We start from the raw sequence: 13,775 nt of genomic DNA on the forward strand, positions 1-13,775 counted from the left end.
TTGCTTCCCCTTAACCTCCAGGGTAGGGAGGGAGTGTTCAGAAAAAATAGACTAAAACCACTCCAAGACAGTTTTAAAGCAGCCATAAAAGGACAAACTATTCAGGCCCGTATTTTCTGAGATCCTTACCTTCAGACAAAAAAAAACCTAATATGATACTCTTAAATGAACACGTTAACATATTTAGTTTAGAATTTGATTTCTTAGGCCTTAAAAAACACAAATATGTACACACCCACCACGCACATACACATACACAAACACATACACACACACAAACACACACCACACACTAACGTCATCCATTAATAATTTATTAAATTAATAGGTTTGTTGTCTTTTTATTTGGTACAAAATATTGTATTGGGCAAATTAATTTACATTTTATTTTTCACATTACTTAGTACATACATTATATGTTAATTAATGTAATTTTGACAATTTCATCCATAAGTATTTAGAGTTTATTTTGCTTTTTGCAGATCATACATAATAATATAAAAATCTTCTTTTTCAATAAAAAGTGTGTCCAAAAAGGCAGTGTTTATGAATGTTTTCTAGGGTGATATTTTATTCTAATGAATTAAAAACATGTTATATTCAACAAAGCTCTGATTTAAATTAAGATTACACCAAGTTTTGATTATTTTTGTCGATTTTTAAATAATAAATAAAGAAACTATATAAAAAATGAGGTTCTTATTCTGATTTTGGTTTCTCAGCTTCGGCTTCTTCGGTCTTGGGTTTACCATAGAAAGTTTCCTTAAAATATAATTATTAAATCTTGCAATGAAATGTTTATAATTTAATTTTATGCAGAAGGGACTTTATTATCTAATAAAGAAGTTCTTCAAATAATTGCCTAAATATTTTAAGCGTGTTATTTTTTTATTAAAGAATAATTCTAAACCTATCAAAACAAAAAGTACCATATTGTACAAAAAATACTAGGTAGTAAAATCCTGAAATAAGATCAAATCAGATAATTATTGTTCTTGATAACATGAAAACTAATATTTTCCTTCCTCATAGAAAAGGTAACATTATATGATTTGAAACACTATACTGCACTGGTTGTATCTATTTAGTTTTTATCAGAATTAGAAAAGGTAATTTTATTCCGATTAATATATTTTTTTAAGATGTTCAGTTTTTCTTTACAAGGAACAGTTCTATGAAAAAGATTATACTAATATATGTAAGTAAATGCAAAAAGTTAGAAATAAATAGAATGTATTTTAAGGAATATATTTGGTTTCAGTTAGATTTTATTTTTCTTCTTAATACAAGCCAAATATATAAGATGATTTTAAATGTCTAAAACCTAATAAACCATAACAAGACTTAACCTAACCTATTTTATGCTTATCATTTGTAAAGGGTGCCATTTCGTTTAGACCAGAGAAACATTGGATTACTTATCTATTGTCTTCCAAAGGGTGCTTTCCGCTAAAGTGCCTTGCAAGCACCAAACCACTATTCCCTCCCTTATTTTCTTTTAAAATTAATAAGAGAGCACCGAAGTTTTTTTTCTTGTGCCTAACCCCCAGGGAGCTACCCAGTACCTAACCAAATCTTATCTAAAGAAAAATAAAAACACCAAAAACTATCCTTTATTTTTAATTCATCTTTAAATAAAATAGGGTGTCATGTGTTCGACTAGACATTTATTTCGAGAGAAACCGCAGACAACAATCAGAGCGAGGTAAGGTAGACATGCACAGAAGCATCCAGCTAAAGTGAAAGTGAATTTCATTGCAGCTTATTGGCTGTTTTTCAGCCTTCGCAATTGTTCATAATATTTACCTGAAAGACGTCGACAAGACCTCCCATAAAGATGGCACAGAACAGGTTTTCAAAAGGTACAAATGGATCAGTGATGCCAAGCAACATTGAGGACAACTAAAATATTTAAATGTTGATTTTTGCAATACACATAGTTAATTTAAAACTAAAACCAATAACAGTATGAATAAGCTCTAGTTTAGTGATGAATTTATAAAATAGTTTTAATTAATAATAAGATATTCTATCGAATAGGCAACTGTTATCCTTGTAAAATTTTAGATTTTCCTTATATCCAAAAAGATACAGGAAAAATATGAAAATATGTGTTACTTATTACAAACAAACTTTTATTTTCTAATGGTTGCTTTATAACAATATAAGTTAATAGATGTATTTTTACTTGGATCCTTAACCAGGTTTCATATTATCTAATCAAGTAAAACACGCAGGAGGCTAAAATAATGATTTCCCCTCCTAATGAATGAACGAATTGGCCATTAAATGTCAAATTAAATAGCAACCTAAATTGACAACAATTTTCCCCTGTCGTAATATCCACGAATATTCTACATCCATTTCAAAGTTGATATATTGAGGTAGAGACAGGGGTGTATATTCTGCACAAGATTTATTTTTTCCCCGGCTACAAATTTTTTTATTTCCCCCCCCCCCCCTAGTTTTTTCTCACCAAGTAGGGGGGAAAATGGAAAAATATTTAAAGAACTCTATTTTTTATACTCCCTCCTACCACACATTTTTTAAATTTTTTTTCACCAAGGAAGGATGGGGGAAATATAAAAATGTGTTCAGTTTTCTTAATTTTACATTTTTTTCCCCTCCAACCACTTATTTTTTATTCCCCCCCCCCCCCCCCTGAGCAGGGGATCCCATGTAGAATATACACCCCTGGGTAGAGAAGAATAAAAATACTCCCGATCACTTTATTGACAGACAGACGGGCAAAATTAGTAATAAATGATAATTAGTTGGGAAAATTTGCAAATAGTTTACATAATTTTGTCTGATGAAATGACAATTCCGATTTAGACATTGCATTAATCATTAATGGCAGGCAACCTGAGTTATTTCTCCAAAGATTAGGTATTGACAATCCCAGAAAATCACGTTTCCTTATATCCATACATACAAACAGACAAAGTGAGTTATTGAGTAAATTTGATGCTCATGATAATAATTACCTTGAAGTAAACAAAGAACAAGACAATTCCGAAGTGAACAATACTGGCGGGAGCAGTGATGATGTCTGACTGTTTGTCAATCACGTAAATCAGGGAGGCAAGCAGACAAGCTTTGGTAGAACTGAAATAATATATTTATCTATTCTTAAAAGTCTAGGAGGCAATTTAATTGAATTTAAATTTTATAAAAGAGATTTAGGTAATGTTTATTTTCCATTTGGTATTTATTGAAACAATAAAATAGGAATCATTTATGTTAATTAGACATAAGTAAAGCATTTGACATAAACAGGTTTCGTGATTTTATACTAGAAGACTGTTTCCTACAAATAAATACTCTTTTTTTCTCTTATCATGTAATAGTTTATAGGTAGTTCTAATCTAAATTTAAATTTGCCCTGACATTTATAGGATGGTTCAAATATAGAAACAATATCAATAACGACGTTTTGGTTATTTTTTTTCTTGTTATTAGGTCGTGAAGCTCGTTTGACGTTTTAAAACATTAAAAAAAAAACTTACAAGTTAGGAGCGAGGAATTCGACAGCTGAGGGCGTCCACACCCCCCTGCACAGTCTCTCCAAAATCTTTACAAATCCAGGACCATTACCCTTAACGGCACCCACAATAATCATAATGACGTAGGCACTGGGGTAGATCTTGCTGGCGTGCACCACTCCATCGTGAACTTTCTTCGCTCTGAAAAAAAAAATACAAAGCCAATAAGATAAGTCATAACTTAAGATATGTTTTTTTCTCAATGTTGATGTCGAGCACTTGACTACCCCATTATTTTATTAAAATCATGAAAAAACGTGTAATTTTTTTCATGCATAACCCTTGCGAGGGGCTCTATAGAGGATATACTCTAACCCAGCGGGGCTGAAATCAGGGATGGCAAAATAAAAACCACGTGGTTTTATTCAAGTGGTTTAAACCAAAAAAAAAAAGCTAAAAAAACCAAAAAAAACCAAGGTGGGATGGTTTAAATGTTTTTTTTTAATACAAAGGCATATCTTTCCAGTTATATCCTTATAATAAAGTAACAGGATGTTTGTATGTGTGTTTGTGTGTTTGTATGTTTGTACCAAAGGATCTCGCTAACCGCTGAACCCCCCCCCCAAAAAAAAAATGTTCGCCCCCCCCCAAAAATTTTTTTTTTACTTTTTCTTACAAAATATAAAATGAAAAATTCAATTATTAAATTCGACTCTCTCCTCCTCAAGTGCTCCTAGAGGCCTCTAGGGGCCTAGCCGCTAGTCTTTTTATAATGTAAAAAATACAGTCAAAAACATAAATACCTAATTCAAAATTCTTTTAATAGTTTAAATCTTTATACTGAAGGGGTAGTTTCATGAAATGCATTTGAACTTAATTTAGTGAACCGCATATTTTTTCTTAGTTAATGGGGTAAACTACATTTAAATAGCATATATTTGAAATAAATTTAATTTTCTACCACGTAGTTTTAAAATATCAAGACCTGAAAATTGTCTTTTTGTGATATATGATCGACTCGTATCGATGAAAAATTCCATCGATACGAGTCAAGGCGTAAGTATACTAAATTAGAATACTTTAATTTGGATATTATTAAAAAAAAACCAAAAATATTATTAAAAAAACCAAAAAAACCTGGTTTTTATTAATAAAAACCAATAAAAACCGGTTTAAACCAAATAAACCACACTGGTTTGATCTTTTTAAAAAAAACCTGGTTTTTTCCCATCTCTGGCTGAAATACCCAATACACAATGGAGTTAAGCTCATATAAGTGTAAGGCTCCATTTATGAAAATATGGAAAATATTCTGTTAGCTTGTTTTAGGGTTTACGTTTATTTTAAAAATTATGTCAATTTACATAAAAATAAATAGTTTTCTGCGGTTTACACGTCGGTTTAGGGTATTTTATTATCGTATAAAAATACACAAATGCACATTTTAAAAATCTTACAATTTACACCTATAAGAATTAAGAAATAAACAAGTCTGCTATAACAAGGACAATTATATTCCTAAGTAGCACACCAACTGCAATCTTAAGTATTTGATGTATAGCAAAATAATGCATATTTAATAGATAAAAATTTATAAATTCAAATATAGTAAAGAGATAGTTGCATGAAGAGCATTTCAAAAAAATTATTTCAAGAATATGTTACAAATATACCATCAAACTTGAATGATTTTGTATTATCTATAATACAAAGTAGAACGATGTCTGTCTGTTTGTTTGTGTGTTTGTGTTTTTGTTTGTTTGTTTGTAGCGAAGGATCTCGCTAACCGCTGAACCGATCGGGTTCTCCTTTACAGGGTAGCTTCTCATAGGTCACGGGAAGGTTTATAAATCTTTGGGGGACACCCCCAACCCCCCAAAAAATTAAAAATACCCCCCCCAAAAAAAAAATTTTCTTTTCTTTTTAAAACTAAAATTAAAATAGTGGTGACAAAATGGTTTGATCAAACCTCTTGGGGCACAGCCCCTAGAGGCTAGGAGCGAAGCCGCTAGTAACAAATAAAAAAATAATTAGACATCACTAACTTAGTCGTCAGGCTGTTTTTTTTTTTAAATAAGCCAGCTATATGAATTACATATAATATAAGAATACGCTTTTAAAGTCTTGATTTTTTAAAACTACATGGTAGAAAATTGAAATTCTTTCAAATATATGCCTTATAAATGTAGTTTAAACCCCTGAACAGGAAAACATATATAATGTAGTTCACTAAATTCAAGTTTAATTGCATTTTGTGAAACTACCCCTTTGAGCTTTAAAAACCTTTAAAAATTCCTTTATGAACAAGACGTACAGCCAACCTATGATACAGATTAGACGCACTACTAAAAATAATGGCCTGCTTAAATTCCACGACTTTTAAGCCTAACAAATGCTTTACCTGTAAATTTCTTTCAAAGCTGCACAAACAACTTTCACTGGCAAAAACTTGAAAAATTTAAAGCCAACATCGAATGGAGAGTAGAAAATAAGATACCTAAATTAACAAATTGTCAATGTATTGAGTAGATTTATTTTAAAATGTGCACAAAGTTTAGAATAGAATTATTTGTCTGTCAAATCTTAGAATATAAAAGTCACTGAATGAAAATGCTTTGGTTATTAATAAAAGGCAAAATCACTGAAAGTATTTAAAAATTGCTAGGTATTTAAATTAAATGATAAATAAAATAAATTAATAGTTATTTCTCGCATCGTATTATAAACGGCTTTCCGCGGATATAAAATGTACAATTATAAGATTAAAACCAGTTTTAATCTTATAATTGTACATTTTTATATTTTATATGGCTTTCCGCGGATATAAAATGTGCAATTATAAGATTAAAACTGGTTTTAATCTTATAATTGTACATTTTTATATTCGTAGAAAGCTGGATATAATATGATGCTAGACATAGTTTTTTCGTATGGATGAGAACCGGTTTATATCCACCGGATTCGAATGAATACGAGAAAAGCCTTTAAAATATTTCATATTTAAAATAAAACAGCAAAACAGTCGCACCACTTGAAAGCCGCTTATATTTCAAATAAGATACATCAAATTGTAATAAAAATATATTCTTTTATATAAACTTATTAAATCCTCATCATTGACTTTAAAAGGTTGCGTGTTTTTTAAGTTTGAAGCTACTTAATAAATCCAAATGTGCGTCTTATAAATATATTAAAGGAAACGTGGTTTTCTCGGTTTCTTTTTAATATTTCTCTTACCAAAGAGAATCTAGTCAATTAAGGGGGGGGGGGGGGGGTAATGCAACCATCTCGTAATCATTGAGCAAATGACACTTAGAATTCGAATTTCCATCTGAAATTTTGCATTAGTAATCCTTGGTAGGTCTATTTTCCCTAAATCATACAAAAAGTTGGAAAAGTAACGGCTGGCGGCTCAGCCGTTTAGCCGTTTTTTTTGTTGCCTATTTTCAGGGTAATTAAGTAGGAATCAACTTTAAAACTTATTTTTGGTTTAATTCATGTTAAATAAACCAATACCTACCAAGGATTACTCATGCAAATTTTCAGATGGAAATTCGAATTCTAAGTGCCATTTGCTCACTGATTACGAGATGGTTGCATTACCCCCCCCCCCCCCGCGACTTTGGCCCCTCGAAGGTAACAAAACTAGTTTAAATCTTTTTTTATTTTTGCGGAAAACTGTATATAATACGATGCAATAAACAACTAACTTACCAGACTATAGAGGATAAAAGAAGTTGATTATTTGCTTTTAAAGGAGCTATGATGGGTTCACCCAGAAGAAGGTTTCCCAGAATTCCACCAGAAAATATAACTAGAAACAAATATTAAGGTTAGAAAACAAAAATGGGCGCATTTCCTTAAATTGCCTAGCGAGCACAGAAACCTCCATATTCATAAAGTAAATTGAAAAAGGAGGGGGGAAGGTTTCTTTATGCCTAGCCTCTGTTGGGGGCTCTAGCCCTATTCCCTTTGACCTATACCTGCGTTGCATCAATCCTGCTGGGCTACCCGGTACCCAATATAACCTTACTAAACCCGACTTACAGTAAAACACAAACACGAAAAACTATCTATTCCATTATTTTAAATCAAAGGGGTGGGAGAGGGGGGGGGGGGTGACTAGGCACTTGAAATGAAACCGCTCAATAATCAACCAAATATTACACTCTGTGTAGTTCCTTTCAAAGCACAACTTATATGATCATTAAAAAAGACACCTGCCACGGTTCAAGGCTATGCAATGGTTTGAAATAGATGTCTGATGACAGGTAATAAAATGATAAGAAACTATGTTGGGTCAAATCAATTTCAATTTAAATAAGCTTGCCAAGTTAAAGAAGCCTGTAATTCCTTATCTGACACATAAACTATCCATTTATAAAGGGGGAGGTAAGTTAGGCTAAAATTCCGTAAAGGTGTCAGTTTTAAGGCTTAAAAACAGTAGTAGAACGATAATATTAATTAAATATGTGTATTCTTTATTGAAAAGAACTATAGACATTTTTTTTTTAATTCTTATCGTTCTACTACTGTTTTTAAGCCTTAAAACTCACACCTTTATGGAATTTTAGAACAACCTACCTCCCCTTTATCAAACATACATTTAGGGAAAAATAAACTATCTTACCTAACATAGAGCTGACCCAAAGTGACAATGGATGCTTTCTGGAAAAAGGTTGAGATCCTGAAAATTAAAAGATTAGGTTATCGATGAAACATGATGGGAAGGAAAAACAAGCTTTGATACTACCTACTTACTAAGTTTATATGTTATAAGACCTATATTATTCGTATAATAATACTATTAAGAGTAAAAAAGAAGTTGAACGGTTAAAACACGTTATACAAAGCCGTTTTCATAATCAGAAAGAGGTTAATTTATGACAGATAATTTAATCTACAACTAGACTCACCTCAATCCCCTCTTTCCCTGATACGTAATAATATGAAAAACTAGATTTCACTCGTAAGAATGGAGGGGGGAGTGCGTGAATAAATAATCGTCCAATGTCCTTTGCCTATATCCCCGGTTGTAACATATTTGACTTGTTATGTGAATCAATAAAAGTAAAATACTTGAGATTTATGGGATGCTAACATGTCACATATTTAACCAAACAATACATTTTTATGAATTAAGATGCAATTTATTTTATGCAAAGATTTCGCAATCCTCTTTTGATTGTCGTAATAAAACAAGGATAATTAAATCCATAAGTAGCGCAGCAGAGACAAACTAATGCCATTAATGATGATAAGAATTTAGAATATTTTCACAGATGCAACAAATACTGAATATGACAATGTTCGGAGATTGCATTAAATTGATATTTGAGAGTTTTAATCTGGAACTAAAGAGCAGTAGAAGTCATATTTGATTCATATATGGATCACAAGAGGTGTACGTACGGACAAGCCCTTGTTATAAAGAATCTATGCTACTTCTGAATAAAAAGCTTAAAAAAAATAATTTGTATTTTTCTGTTATTCAATTTTAGCGAGAAAATATTAGAAAATCATTCTGTCTTAAAACACAATTCATTATCTGACTCAATTTGAATACATTTCTATATAACTATTTCTTTTACATAAAAATGTAATTCTAGCTTCTAGCGTCAGAAATAATATTGATCATAATTTTGTCAATATTATATCTACGCATTGAAAAATCTTAAAAAACATATGGTTGTACCTGAAGATAAATCTTCTCTGACCGCCAGGCAGCAAAGGGCCGCGTGTGCCAGGTCAAAGTAAGGATACATCTTCAACTTGGTCACCTTAATAAACATGGTTACAAATAAAAATGATCAAGGTTTTTTGGCATAAGATACCTATGCAACCAGAAATAAAATGATGCCCGCACAATTTTGGCAGTCCATACTTTTATGATTTTAATTAAAAGATCAAAATTATTGGACTAATAAGATATTGATATACGTAAATATTGGGAATAAACTTAAATTCCCTTATATTGCTTTCCCTAAAACTTAATATCATAGGTGAACTATGATTATGAAAATTCTATTGGGTTAACTTTATGCCCCTAGATTAGGCACTTTATTTGATGCAACTTGATTTGTCCTTTGTTGCATCCTTTAGCAATTTAGACAACCAGTACTTTAATTGTGCGACCTTTATAACATAATTGAAGATTTTACCTGGTTGGCAAGGTCTAGGAAAGCCTCTGGATCCATTTTGAAGGATTTTAGCCTTCCCCACTCCTTCTAATCTAAACCCTGAATAAAAATTATATATAGAATCATTATTCAGCAATGACCAAAATTTTTTATTATAACATCTTTTCTGACGATAATAGTATTATTTACTATCTATGAAGAAAACAAGGATGACAATATCCATAAATAGTAAAAAACATGGCCCTTCATAGTAAGTTATAAAGCATATGTTCTGTGGTCAAGAATTATATTTTTAAAAAACAAGAAAAATTATATACTAATTTTGTAACATTATCGAACCAAATAAATTTCATTTTGGATGCTTATTGTTCTGTGGAAATATGCTATCAAAAATTTCAGCATTCTATCTTTTAGAGAATTCAAGATATTCACGTTTCCCCATATCGGTTTTAACGGACGGAAGGACCATAGACGTCCAAGGGGGGGGGATAATGGGGCGATTACCCCCCCCCCCCCCAAACGATTTTGCAAAATTTTTTCATTTTACCCCCCCAATTTAAAATTTACCCCTACCCTGGGGGTGCCGTAGGCACCCCCAACCATTTAGGGGGGGTAAATACCCCCCCCAAAATAAAAAATCCCTAATAAAAAAAAAATTTGCGCGCTTCGCGCGCATTTTTAAAACTATATATTTAATAAAATTTAAATTACCCCCCCCAAAATAAAAAGCTTGGACGCCCCTGGGAAGGACATTTGAAATTATGCAGTAGCGTAACATGACAACATTTAAAATTACAGTATGATAAATTGTAACTTCAAATTGATGTCTAAAAATGCTTCAATACAAATATGTGATTTTAATTAGAGAATTTTATGGCCAGACAGACTCAATAATTCAATTCTTATTGTTAAAGTTTATTTTCATTATTCAATTCAGACTCAATAATTCAATTCTTATTGTTAAAGTTTATTTTCATTATTCACTTTCGATTTTTAACACATTTTTATTATCCAATATTAAAATTTAATTGGCTTTTAACTGTTCACTACTTCAACATTCCATAAAAATGCATTCTGTTCCGAACATTTACCTGTTTTATGAACAAGGTATGTTAGTATAACTCTTGTCTACCTGAAGTGTACAGACACACCTGTATGCACTTTAAAAATCCAGGAAAGCAATGTTATAATTATGTGTGTGTGTGTGCGTGTTTAAACAGCTGATATTCTCACCTGGCCGCCAGGCTAGTTGGCTGGTTACTGCTCCCTCTAGTCTAGCTGACCTGCACGGCACACACACTCAAACTCTCGAGGACAGACACTCTGCCTGATAACACAAATAAACATAAACATTTTGACACGCACACTTTAACATGTACACAAATACACACTGAGCATCATGGGCAAACACATGCACACATTGAAATGAACATCAAACACACTTCCGGACTTTCTTTCACTAATTCATTAAAAGTGTTTATATATAAATCTAATACAAGGAAAATTAAAGAGTTTATCAATAATATTCATTGGTCTAATAGAGAGCGATTCACAATTTTTTTTAAAGGCAAAATAAAACAACAAATGATAATTACAAGTAACACCACAGCAAGTAGCATTTGAAATACATAAGTAATAGAAATACTTAATTTGTCAGTTTTTAATATGTGTGTTTAGGTATACAAAGTCACTTGTCATATCTTCTTCTATATAGCGTTTAATTCTGCTTGTTGTGATTTATTGTATTGTTGTATTTTTTTAAGACAAACCTACAGACTTAACTTAACTACAGACTTATAGAATAGCTTTGCAACAACTGAAAAAAAAAACAATCTTTAGACAATGCATGAAAAGAATGTGTAAGAGTGAAAGTCATTTTAATCAGACAAGAAAGGAGAGAATATTTGGAGCGAAGATTAATCATTTGTAATTAAAAACCTAAGTATTTATATGTCCAGTAAGATCTCATGAAAAATGGACTGTTCAAAAGTTTTTAGGGCAGCTTATTTCAGGTTTTAGAAAATTCATTGAATATCGAGAGATAAAGCTTATTTGTAAAATATCACTAACGAAACTTTCAACTACACTCCCCCCCCCCCAAAAAAAAAATCTTTTTAATTATCTGTAGTAATTTCCCTCATAGTGCTTTGCGAGCACCTCTCTGCTGGGATACCCCGTACTCATATAAATACTAACACACGAAAAATACCACCCTCCTATCGCTTTTATTCAATCTTTTTTTCAAAATTAGAGGGGGGGCCAGAGACTGTGTGCTCGCACTTTGGGGAAAATCTTGAAGGATTGGGTGTTTCGGGAGAGGGTTCCACAAACAAAAAATAAATTGCGGGTTTTGATACTGAAATATCACCATTTATTGTATTTGAGTTTAATATATATAAAATTGATATATACATAATTTTATCATTTAACATAAAATACTAACAAATTGCATTAGAGGTAAAGGGGTAGTTGCACGAAATGCATTTGAATTTGGAATATGAGAAAAATATATTTTTACTGTTCAATGGTTTAAACTACTTTTTAAAGACATATATTTGAAAGGATTTCAATTTTCTACCGCGTAGTTTTAAAATATCTTGAAAAAATCATACTCTTGTGATATATGCAACTGTGGTATCCGCCTAGGGTAAATGGCAGACACCAGAGTTCGAATAAAGACTACGGCAGTGTGAACAGACGTGGACACCTTACTATAGAGAAGCTATGCTTCTCTAGCATTCACTAGACAAGAATCAACATCTATTTCAGTTGTCACTTTATTGAAGGTGTAAAGGATACTGAGGCTATATACAACAAACAATAACTACATGGATAGGAATAAATGATCATAACATAAAAGCATTATAATACATATACAATAGTCAGTTTGGGCAATCATGATTCCCCATCCCTGGAAAGGGTGGGGGGGATTAAGAATACAGTTAACCATAATATAAATACATATGGATTAGGAATAAAGATAGTTAAAGATAAATCATACAGTAAAACATAGATAATTGCAATGGTTAGGTAGATGGCTATCCCTGTCTGGGGCAGGCAGGATAGCCCATGGAGCAGCACAATAGGTAGATAAGCATAGAGGGGTTGAGTGGTAGGTCTGGGTACTAAAGAGGGAAGGTTTGATAATTACTTGTGACAACAACAGTCTGTGTGGGGGTGATTCTATCAGGTGAGGGCAGGTTTAGATCCTTTATCCTCAGGGTTGAGATGGTGCTGATAACTTGGTGGTGGAAGGGGAAGGTTCCGGTGCTTAAGATGGGAGAGGGAGGGGTAACACCCCCTCCCTCCATTTGCAGGACAACTGAGAGATGAAACCAGTACCGTTATCTGACATATTTTCAGGTGGCCTTATAATTGTAGAATAACAGGATTTAGCTAGGTGCGTAGCATCACTATAATGTCCTGGTTTCTGCATGGTCCAGAGCTGCCGCATACCACAACTCTCCCCTCGGAAGGCTGGAGGGGTTGTCTGCACCGCCAGACTTCCGACAGTGGTTGCGGCCTTCAGTTTGTTGTCCTTGTGGAATGGGTCCGCCAGGATACCAGTTGCTGGACGGTGGTGGACTCCAGCCCTCCCCAGGTCTAACGGAATCGGCTATATCTGCTGGAGTAGCTGGTCCTGTTGGATATTCTGGCCGTTGGATGTGTACCTCTGAGGCCACCCTGTCAACCTCCAGGGGTGGCACAGCACACGAGGGGGCTTGGACCAACAGCCGCCTGGTATACACCTCTTCAGGTTTCTCCACTGGGCTGGTGGTCTCCATCGTGTTGGTCACCTTGCTGCTGGCAGGCTGGCTACTGGATGCAGGCGCAGTTTCTTCGCCCTCGGGGCTGGTCAGGTTCATTCGGCTTCCAGGGTCTCTGTCAACGCGGGCAGGTGGTGGTTGCCATACTGTAGGAGCGTTGCCTCCTTCAGGCTCATTCTGGACATTGGCAGGGTGGTGCATGGCAGTCCGACCTGCGGGGTAGGGAAAGGTAACAGTCCCTCCTTTATGCCGGCGGCTGTCTTGGATCTGCAAGGGTGGCTCCGCTCTAGTTGGCTGGGAGACAGGCCCATCCACGAACACTGCTGCTGGTGGACTGGAGGCACCAGGCTCCGGATTTCCTCCCCTAGCCTGAAGGGGTCCAG

The 13,775-nt window shown here is 33.5% G+C and overlaps 1 protein-coding gene across 3 annotated transcripts; it reads right to left on the reverse strand.

Moving 5' to 3' along the window:
- Window positions 1-325: 325 nt before the first annotated feature.
- On the reverse strand, window positions 326-10,991 carry LOC145323897 (trimeric intracellular cation channel type 1B.1). 3 transcript variants are annotated; one of them, XM_080166506.1, is made up of 10 exons: window positions 10,859-10,991; window positions 9,647-9,724; window positions 9,181-9,265; window positions 8,116-8,172; window positions 7,200-7,299; window positions 5,887-5,982; window positions 3,510-3,686; window positions 2,988-3,108; window positions 1,807-1,902; window positions 326-762 (listed from the first exon to the last, which is right to left on the reverse strand). In XM_080166506.1, the coding sequence occupies exons 2-10, from the start codon at window positions 9,680-9,682 to the stop codon at window positions 700-702; spliced, it is 831 nt and encodes a 276-aa protein (XP_080022632.1). In that variant the 5' UTR covers window positions 9,683-9,724; window positions 10,859-10,991; the 3' UTR covers window positions 326-699. The 3 variants fall into 3 exon arrangements, with proteins under 3 accessions (XP_080022632.1, XP_080022638.1, XP_080022624.1); XM_080166512.1 differs by having other exon boundaries at window positions 10,758-10,887; XM_080166498.1 differs by having other exon boundaries at window positions 10,717-10,887.
- Between the last annotated feature and the right edge of the window lie 2,784 nt (window positions 10,992-13,775).

Source organism: Acartia tonsa, chromosome 1 (assembly GCF_053477335.1).
Source record: "Acartia tonsa isolate MP-2025a chromosome 1, ASM5347733v1, whole genome shotgun sequence".
NCBI lineage: Eukaryota > Metazoa > Arthropoda > Copepoda > Calanoida > Acartiidae > Acartia > Acartia tonsa.